Raw genomic sequence first — 10,370 nt, 5'->3', positions numbered from 1 at the left:
TACTGGAATTTTAAGGCAGGGCTACACTTCAAAACCATGGATTGCTGGAGATGTAGCTCAGTAGTAGAGTACTTCCCTAGCATGCACCAGGCCCTGGGTTCAATCTTCAGTCCAAAGTTCCACAAAACAAAACAGCAACAACAACAACATGGTAATTTCAGAAGGTTAGTGTTTAGAAATGCCATTAGGGCTTTCTTTTCAGGTCACCCAAAATTGGTTACAAATGGAGGGACAAGTGTGAATACTAGGAAAATAAAATGCACTGATTTTTTTTTTTCCAAAACAAGAATGTCATTTATTTGCTGATCAAATTGTGTGTGAAATTTAAGTTAAGAATTTTTTTGGAGAAGAATGAAGAGCCATTGGGATCAATGATAAGCTTGTTAAACAACTGACTCTATGTTATCAAATGACTAAGGACTGCTTGTTTACTTTATTCGTTTCTTTCTCGGGATCTGTTGTCTTAATGTTAGTTTGTGATTTCTTTGGTTTGGGTTGTAAACATTTTACTATTAGTTGCCTGAAACACACAATAATTGCTGAGATGATAAATAAAACCAGGCGCAAGAGCATAACAGACAAAACCTGAATTGTTGGGGGCACCAGCTCCTTCCGTGGTCCCGGGGGTCCACTGTCAATGCTCCCTCCATACCCGAACTCCTCGCAGAATGGAGGGGCCCAGCCATACATGCAGTGGCAGTTTCTATTAGCGTTGCAAACGCCTCGGCCGTTGCACTTCTCAGGCACACAGTCAAATTTCAGGACTGAGCTATTGACACAATTTGTCTTAAAACATACCTGGTCCTCGCCACAGGATGTGCCGTCATATATCATACCTATGTCAGGTATCCCCATGGGATGCATGCTTAGATGGTAGCCTGTGCCCCAGCAGATGATATTGTCCTCTTCCAGATGGGTGGACATTATAATTGTGTGGTCTGGCAAATCAGGGATCACTTTGACATTTATACACTGCAGCCTTCCACATATCGCATTTTCCTTCTTACACTTTATATATGTATGGACATCTTCTATCGCACAGTGACCATACTGATCGCCTTGTATATTAATTACCTCATAGCACTTACTAGGAGCCTCCCTAGCATCAGGTCCAAAAATGCTTTGGCACTGCATGTATCTGGATCGGCACTTTTGATTGTAACAACGGCCTTCATAACTGCAAGGGGTCCCATCTTGCTTGTAAGTGTCAGCTGGGCACTTATCTGAGTTCCCATAACAATACTCTGGAAGATCACATTCATTTTCTTCATCCCTACACACATATCCAGATGGAAGAAAGTTACATTTGTCACAGCAAAGTCCAACGCTACAGTTGGCACCCAGTTTCAATTTACAGTCTGCTCTACAACACAAATCTTCCTCACATTCCTCTATTGAACCACAATCACATTCCTCATTCTGTTCTATAATTCTGTTTCCACATCTGCTTTTTATATAATGTGGTTGTGGGATATCATTTAGGCATTTCGCTGCTTGAGACAAGTGTTTAAAATAAAGTTCGTAACTACAATTACTAAATCCAGTTCGTCCTGTGCCCATGATGCAGCTCTTCCTACCTCTACATTGGCAGTATTCTTTATCATGTAACATTCCCACAGAATGGCCCAGTTCATGAGCAGTCCAAGTGGCAGGTCCAAGGACATTTTCATCTAGAAAGGTACTTATTGATCCAGTTAAATCTGTACTACACACTCTTCCCCAGGAAAGTGCAAGGGCATCTATATATTTTCTGGAAATATATAAGTGTACCCAATCTGTGGTAATCCGAGTAGTTATTGTGTATTTTCTATATCGTATAAATTCTTTTAATACATCAGCTAAAGCCGGATGATCAGTACGTATTAGGCCTTCATCTCTCCATACTTCAATGCCTTTTAGATGTATCCTCATATTGATATCTTGATAGTAGGTGTCAATAATCCCAGTCAAAAGAATAGCATCATAGAGAATTAGAGAGAGATTCTGTTTCACAAACTCAAATCTTCTAGTATCAAAGATCATGACCAATTCCAAATACTTTTGGTGTTTATAGGACATAGTATAGTCACTTATCCTAGCCATATCCTCCTGCTGGGCCATTTGCCTTTCTGTTTCATCATCAGTTAAACCACAGGTCTGATTGCTAACCTCATCCTTCAGGAGGTACACAACATGTTCAAAAGTGGACGAGGCCTTGAGGGGCTCGATTTGGTACTGTTTGGCATCGATGCTCAGTACGCCTCGGAGTCCCCCCATGCATGTACTGAGAGTGGCGTCCGAGTCCTGAAATCCTTCCACCAGGCCCATATAGTTGCAGTCCTTGGGTATATAAGGGTGATCTTCCAGCAGTTGTCCCTCTTCTGTGAAGGAGAAAACACGGAGATGTTGCGGCAACAGAAGTTTCTTGGGCCACAGGTGGATGATGTGCTTCTTACCTGCTAACTGCAGGAGGTAGGCCACAGAACTGGGGACACCCTGCTCCTCTCGCCAGAAGCTCAGCTTCTTGGGGATGGTGATTTCGTAGGAGTCAAATTCCAGTTGGTGGAAAAGTAAGTCATCGCCCAGAGAGTCAAGGAGGAGCAGGGCCAGACCCAGCACGGGGAGCAGGAGGCCTTGACAGAGGAAGGTCTGCTGGGACCTCATCGTCTGTCTGTTCCCACCTCAGGAGTTGCAGGGGCAGCTCCAGCCTGGCGAGTCAGACTTCCCTGAACCGCCGCTAGAGGCGCAGGATCGCCAGGGGCGGGGTTCCCCCGGTAGAGACCAAGGGGACTCTGTCCTGGGGGCCGGGTCTAGCTGACGGTCCCAAAGGCGCGCGCCCGGTCCAACGCATCCAGTTCGTTTTCTGGGCGGTGCGTTTGGGCGCGCGTGGCCGAATGGAGCGAGAGGTGCGCAAGAAAAGGGTGCGCAAGAAAAGGGGGCTGCTGTCGTTTGGGTTGGAGCGGAACAGAGAGCAGTTTGAGGAATGGAGAAGGAATGGAGAAATGAGGGAAATGAGGGAAATGAGGGGAATTCAAGAGAGCTCACCAAGGCCCGCTGTGTCCTCGCCCTGTAGGGTGTCTGTGCACCCTGGGACAAGGGTAGGAATCGGATGTCTCTTGGGCCGCTCTCCTCTCCTGACTGTGGCTGTTCGGCTGGGGTCCCCCAGCAGAAGGAAGGAACACCAGAACCCTCCAGAGTTGAAACAGACTCTTGACTATAACCGCCAATCAGAGTGCGGGATCGCAAGTTCTGTGTCCCAGCCCTTGCTCCTGAAGCAGCCCTGGCTGCGAGAGGCTCCAGAGGCTTCAGCCGTGCGCCCAGGCAAGGGGAAGTTCCTGTGCACATTTTGCCTGGTGTTTTTTTTTTTTTTTTTTTTTTTTTTCTGCTGTGCGTCGCCAGGGTGCTAGGCATCAGCGAGATTTGATTTCTTTGTGTCCCTGTGGTGTGGTGGGAGAAGCTAGAATAAGGACCTGTTAGTAGAGGGAAGTCTAGGAATTTTCTGAGAAAGGCAAATAGCTGGTTTTCTTTGTAATATGAATGATGGGTGAGGATTGGCTGCGAAGGTACGAAGTCCCCAGCTCAGAGGACAGAGGGACATAGCTTCCACAGAAAAGGCAAATCACACAGAGTCATAAGGTGACTTGGAGGGATTTCAATAGAAGGGCAACCTTTTCAGTTTTTCTTAGGAAATTGGATCTGACTGCAGTACAGGGAATGTCATGCAGCACCAGAAATTAGGAGAGAGGTATATTAAAAATAGCCAATTACTCTTCATATCATCTTGTTCCCCCCCACTAACATTTATTATGTATTATAATTTCTTTAAAATATCTTTTGGTTATTTTTAACAATTTAGATAATTTTCTTTATAGATGCATAAAATTCTATAGTAGGCAAGTAATTATGTATTTAATTATTTCCCTTATGATGGATGATACATTTGTGTTTTGAGTTCTTTCCATTTGTGTTGTTAAAAAAGGTACATTTTAGTAAGTATAGCTGTATATCTATTTACAAAGCTGTATATGTATGAATTTATGTATAAACACACACACACACACACACACACGCACACACACACACACACACTTCTTTGCTCCATGAAAGTATTTCTGTGCTGATAGGTTTCTAGAAGTGAAACTGTTAGATCAAAAAAGAATCTTAGCTCATACTGAATTCATCGTTTAAAAATTCTTGCATTCCTTTACATTACTCCTACAGAGCAAAACTATCTAATAGAATGGTTTTGAAGTGATGGAAATGGTAATATAGCCCAATACTGTAGCTACTAGTCCCCATAGGCTAATGAACAGTTTAAACATGCCTAGTGCTACAGTTTGGATTCAGAGTGTCCCCCAAAAGTCCATGCCTTTAAAGCTTGGGGCCCAGGGTGATGATTTTGGGAGAGGGTGGAGCCCTTAGGAGGGGGAATCTAGTGGAAGGAAGTTAGGTCATTGGGAGCATGCCCTGAAGGGAATATTGGGACCGCCACCCCCTTTCTCTCTGTTTCCCAACCACCATGATGTGAATAGACCTCTTCTGGCACATGCTCCTACCACGATGTGTTATACTGCCACAGGTCCAAAGCAATAGGGTCAAATGTCCATGGACTGAAACCATGAGCCAAAATAAACATTTCCTCTTTATAAGTTTGTTTTTCTAAGTTATTATGTCACAGCAGAAGAAATCTGGCTAATGCACTGAGCAACTACTTTTTAAACTTTCCAAAATTTTAAATTTAAAACTCATCGATAGAAGGTCCATGGTCCTATAATCTTAATTTAAATTCATTAGAAGATAACTCATCACTTTAAATTGCATTCTCTTATTATTAACATTGAGCATATTTGATAGTTGAAAACCAATGTTTTTTTAATTCTTAAATTTGCTTGCTTATATCCTTTGTTTATTCCTTTTAAAATTTGTTATTATCATCATCATTATTTTGGTACTGGGGATTAAACCCAGAGGTACTTTACCACTGAGCTCCATCCCAGATCTTTTTTATTTTTTGAGACAGGGTTTCACTATGTTTCTGAGGGACTTGCTAAATTGCTGAGACTGGCCTCGGACTTGCAATCCTCCTGCCTCAGCCTCCTGAGTCACTTGCATTATAGGTGTGTACCACCATGCCTGGCTGTTTGCTTTTTTATTGCATGATTTGTTCAGCATTAATTGATTTGTTGAAACTACTTATGTATGACAGATCAATTCTGTCAGCACATTGTTTGTTAAAAACTTTCACAGTCACTTTCACCTTATAGAACTTTTTAAGTCACTCTGGTTTCTGAGTTTCATATCATTTTTCTAGCCTCCCTCAACTTAAGTAAAAAATATCTGCCTAATATGTTCTTTAAAAATATCTTCTAATCTGTCTATGATTTTTGCATGGAATACAATTCTGTTTTCTATCTGAGCTATGCTTCTGTATTATTATTGGATCATTATATTGAATAATCCTATAACTGACAGAGATGATATAAATGGCAGATGACTCAATAATAAAAAGATAATCTAAAAGGAAAAAGAGCAAAAGATTTCCACTGACACATCACAAAAGAGAAAACTCAAATGCTCAATAAACAAATGGCAAGAATGAAAAACAGGACAGCCACCTTGGAAGACAGGTTGGTGGTTTTTCACAACACTAAGCATGTTTTTACCCTATGATATGGCAATTGCACTCCTTGCTATTTACTGAAATGAGCTGAAAAATCTGCTCATGGATATTTATAGCAGATTTATTTTAATCACCAAAATTTGGAGACAATCAAGATGTCATCCAATAGGTAAAGGATAAATGTTTGCATGGTATATTCTAACGATGAAATGTTCAGTAATAAGAAGAAATTAATTAGCAAGCCACAAAAAGTCATGGAGGAACCTTAAAATGCATGCTGCTAAGTGAGAGAAGCCAATCTGAAAGAATATGTTGTGTATGATTCCAGTGATATGACATTGAAAAAAACAAAACAATAAAGACAGTAAAAAGATCAGTGGCTGCCTGAGGTTTGAGAGTGTGGAGGAAGGGACAAATAGATGAAACCCAAGAGTGAATTAGGGCAGTAAAACCTTCAGTATGATATTGTAGTGCTGGAATATGTTATTATATACATTTGTCAAAACCTACAGAACTTCACGACACACTCTAATGTAAACCGTGGAATATAGGTGATCATAAAATATCAATATTGGTTCAAGAATTATTAAAAATAAGCAAAAAGCTTCAAAAGATCAATGTCATTTGATTATTAAGACAAATATCCTACTGTCTCTCTCAACCAGAATGAAGAATATGTTATAAAAATAATTACTATAAACAAGTTATGTTGATTCTAGGAATGAAATAATGTATAAATATTAAAATATCTATTAATATATTTTAAAAATAATAGATGGAAAAGTATATGAATTTCTATAGAGAGTCTATAATGACTCTAATGTCTATATGACAGATGTCTTTTCCTTCATTTATCATGCCTTCTCCTACTGCATAGATTGAAATGTTATGAATGATGTTGCCCAGCCTCTTCTGTAGTAAGGGTTACAGATTGGCATAGATTCTGCAAAGAGATGAATCCACATGAGACAAACCTACATGTGTATATGGACGATGAGGGGTAGGAGTGGCATGTAGGGAATCTGCATTTCTTGTGAACACAGTGGGTGTCCTGATCAAGCTCTGGAGTTAAGTTCCTGGCAGCAAGGTGTTAAGTGGCACAAGGTGGGGGCAGTGTCCATTAGAATCTGTATAATAGTGTTTGGACCTTTATCCTGGCTCCATTTATTTTCCCCTAGCCATGCAGCATCCAAACAGTAGTCTCTGTCCTTCCTGGAAATTTTATAAATTGTGGAAATATTTTTTAATATATTCCTTATCCTTAATATAACTAGAGTGAATTCCACTCTTGCATACAAGGCCTGAATTAAGACTGTTATTTACGAAGATTGAGTTGAGAGACCTAAAATATAACATTACTATGTTAGTCAGCTTTGATGAAAAATACCTGACAAGAACAACTTTTAGAGGAGGGATTTATTTTGGTTCACAATTTCAGAGGTTCAGACCATCATTGGCTGGCGCCAAGGCAGACAAATTATGGTAGAAGGGCCAGATGGAGGAAAGCTGTTCAGCACATGGGAGCTAGGAAGCAGAGAGGAAGGAAGGATCCAGGACATATATATCCCAAGGTCATGCTCCCAGTGACCTACTTTCTCTCATCATGACCCACCTGCCTACAGTTACCACCCAGTAGTCCATTCAAATTGTTAATTCATCAAGCTGGATCAATCCAGCCCTCCTAATCCAACTGTATCACATCTGAACATTGTTGTCTTGTCTAACAAAATATCTTTAGGGGATATTTAAGGTCCATGCTCTAACAATTGCCTTGCACACGGTCAATACTTAGTACATTTTTTCTATTATTATTACTACTGCTACATATATAAGAACCACCATAAGATGTGAAGAAAGAATGAATCCATTCATAATAGCAACAACAAAATACTTATATAAAAATATAAGAAAACTGTGCAAGATCTATTGGAAGGATAATTTAAAATGCTGAGTTATGCACAAAGAGACTTGAATAGATTTTTTTAGACTCAATATCTTAAATTCTCAGTTCTGCCTAAAAAATCCCATAAAAGACTATAATTTCAATAGAAGTATCAATAGGATTTCTTCCATTTTAGAACAAGACAAGCTGATTTTAAAAATTGACATTGAAAGACAAGATTCTAAGGAAAAGCAAATTTACTTGCTAATGTAAATATAAGGGAAAATCATATTTAAAAGAATTGAGATACCAAAGTGAGTTAGAATGACAACCACACAATCAAAACCTTTGGTGGATTACCAATTTATAGCAGTACCACCTAAAATAAGGTTGCTTCAAGGACAATTGCTTTTAGTTGAGTCACTATAGAGTGATACTCTTGGTAGTGACTATCTCAATTGGTCTATTTAGAATGCTATTATATAGTTTTTAAAATTTTCTAAGTAGGTTACACTATCTTTTGCCTAAAGAAAATAGCAATCACTGATGATATTAAGAGGTTGAGTAGAAGAGCAAAGGAAATTATCCTTAGAATACAATGTTTAGAATAGAACCTGATGTTACAGAATACATAGGGGTAGCTTTTTTATTTTTATGTCTTTTTGATTCGGTTTTACTTTCACCTTGGGTGTCTTTTTTTATTTTCACCATCGGGTGTCTTTTTTGGTTTTCTTATCTTTACATATTGAAATATTTTCCTATCCTTACCCTGAAAAATACAAGGATTGCAGACAACAGCAAGAGAAAGAAACCAATAAAAGAGTGAAGGGCACATGCTCTTTCTTGGACAGGTCCTCTCATCTCTCCTGCAGGCCCACTTGGACACTTCCTGAAATGCCTGCTCCCCAGGGAAAGGAGGACACAGTCAATAGAATGGTGGCAGTTTTTTTTTTTCTTATTGCAAATGCCTTGGCAGTTGCCCTTCTCTGCCCACTGATAATTTAGAGCTCTGACTTCAACTCAGACCCACCCCATATCAAGTCTACTACAAGAAGCCCTACTCCCCACATGCCCAAATCTGGAAATCCACAGGCTGTCAAAGACTCATGATACTCTGCCCCAGCACAGGACAGTTTTCTTCTTTACAGTAACATGACCAGGCTTGTCAGGATTGACCCACACATTGACACACCACATACTTCCATCTAAAGTATTTTCAGTTTTACACATAAGAAAGCAAAAGGCATGGGTTGAATGAACCTCCAGGTAACTGAACATGGGGAGGTTCCTGGAGGGAGGCATTCCTGGAGAGGGCACGGAAGTGCTGGACCTCTTCTCCCTTACCTGTGCTCTCTTTTATCTGGGTTCTCATCAGTCTCCTCTGTAATATCTCTTATTAATAGACCTATTGTTTATAAGTTTATAAATACAAGTTTTTCCCTGAGTTTTGTGAGCTTCTCTAGCAAAGTAATCAAACCACCTAAGGAGGGGATTAGGAACCCCAATTTACAACCTACCCCAGGTGGTCCTGTGGTGGAGGCTGGGCTTGGGCAGGTGCCTGCTGGTGGAGGGCTGGACCTGGGCCTACTGTGAGCCTGAGTCCAGTGGCTTCATTATGTACTCTGTTGTGAATTCCTCTGTTATTTTCTGTAGAATCTGCACTTTCCCTTTTGTTATGGAACACTTTAAAATGATAAATTTCCATTGGGATATGCTTTAGTGTGCATGTGCATGTGTGTGTGTGTGTGTGTGTGTGTGTGTGTGTGTGTATGCATGTATGTGTGGTTTAAACTTTCCTTTAAGGTTTTGTAGGTCCTTTGTATCTGAAGACAAGCCAGGACATTTTTCTCATGTTTACGTTAATTTTTCTTATCTGTGCTCCTCCATTGTGTCCATTATTTTGTTGTTGTTGTTGTTGTTGTAGAACTCATATTGGGACTCATTTACCTTAGCCTGTCTTTTATAATTCTTTATATTATTGTTATAGAAGCCGTTACCCCTTGTGCTCTGTTTAGACAAAGGCTTCAGCTTGGTCTCTCAGTGTGCTAATTCATTGTTCAGTCATGTCCATCTTGCCGCTCAGTTCTTACTACTGCTGGTTGAACAACCCAGGGAAGTTATTGACCATTTCCACACTTCACTTTTGTCAGCTGTGAAATGCAGATAATAAATAATAACTTTCTAAAATGATGGCTCTGAAATAAAAAATGAATTAACATTTTTCAAGCACGGAGAACAGAGCCTAGTAAGTATTCAATAGATATTTCTGTTTTAGTATTATGACTATGCTGAACTTCTGTTACACTTTTTGTTTGTTTGCTTTGATCCCACTGTGGATCAAACCCAGGGCCTTGAGCATTCTAGGCAAGTGCATTACCGCTGAGCTACACCCCTAGTCCTGAACTTTTTGTTTCAATACCATATTTGACATCTGATCACTTCTTTTTCATAGCAGACTGTTCTAATTGGATTAGTGTAATTACTGTTCAAATCTATGAGAATATTAATAATACCAATTTTTAAATGACCTTCTAGTTAAACATAAAAGCTACTTTAACCTTGGAGAAGAAAACAAAAAATTTTTTTTCTGACCTTAAATTTTTATATTTTTATATTGCAATTATTTCTTATGTTTGACACAAAAAGGACAAACTAATAAGGTAAAAAAGTGATAAATTAAACATCATTGGGATCCTAAACCTCTGCTGTCTGAAAGATTCCATTCAAGAAAAAGAAAATGAAAAGACAAATCACATATAATATTAACAATATTATTAATAATAATATATTTTATAGATTAACAGTATTCAGGTATCTGACAAGACTTATGGCCATATAAAATCTTCCACTTGGCAATAGTAAGACAAGCAACTTAAAGAAGGATCAAAT

General features: G+C 39.3%; 1 protein-coding gene across 1 annotated transcript; it reads right to left on the bottom strand.

Moving 5' to 3' along the window:
- Positions 1 to 405: 405 nt before the first annotated feature.
- On the bottom strand, positions 406 to 2,643 carry ADAM30 (ADAM metallopeptidase domain 30; the record flags this gene model as incomplete). The annotated part of the gene is made up of 1 exon (XM_081305586.1): positions 406 to 2,643. One exon carries the CDS (start codon positions 2,641 to 2,643, stop codon positions 406 to 408), a length of 2,238 nt encoding a protein of 745 aa, XP_081161712.1.
- Between the last annotated feature and the right edge of the window lie 7,727 nt (positions 2,644 to 10,370).

The sequence above is a fragment of the Spermophilus citellus genome, assembly GCF_964194105.1.
Source record: "Spermophilus citellus genome assembly, chromosome: 9".
In the NCBI taxonomy this organism is placed as follows: domain Eukaryota; kingdom Metazoa; phylum Chordata; class Mammalia; order Rodentia; family Sciuridae; genus Spermophilus; species Spermophilus citellus.
The sequence above is the reverse complement of the archived record's forward strand: the minus strand, read 5'-3'. Positions and strand labels throughout refer to the sequence as shown.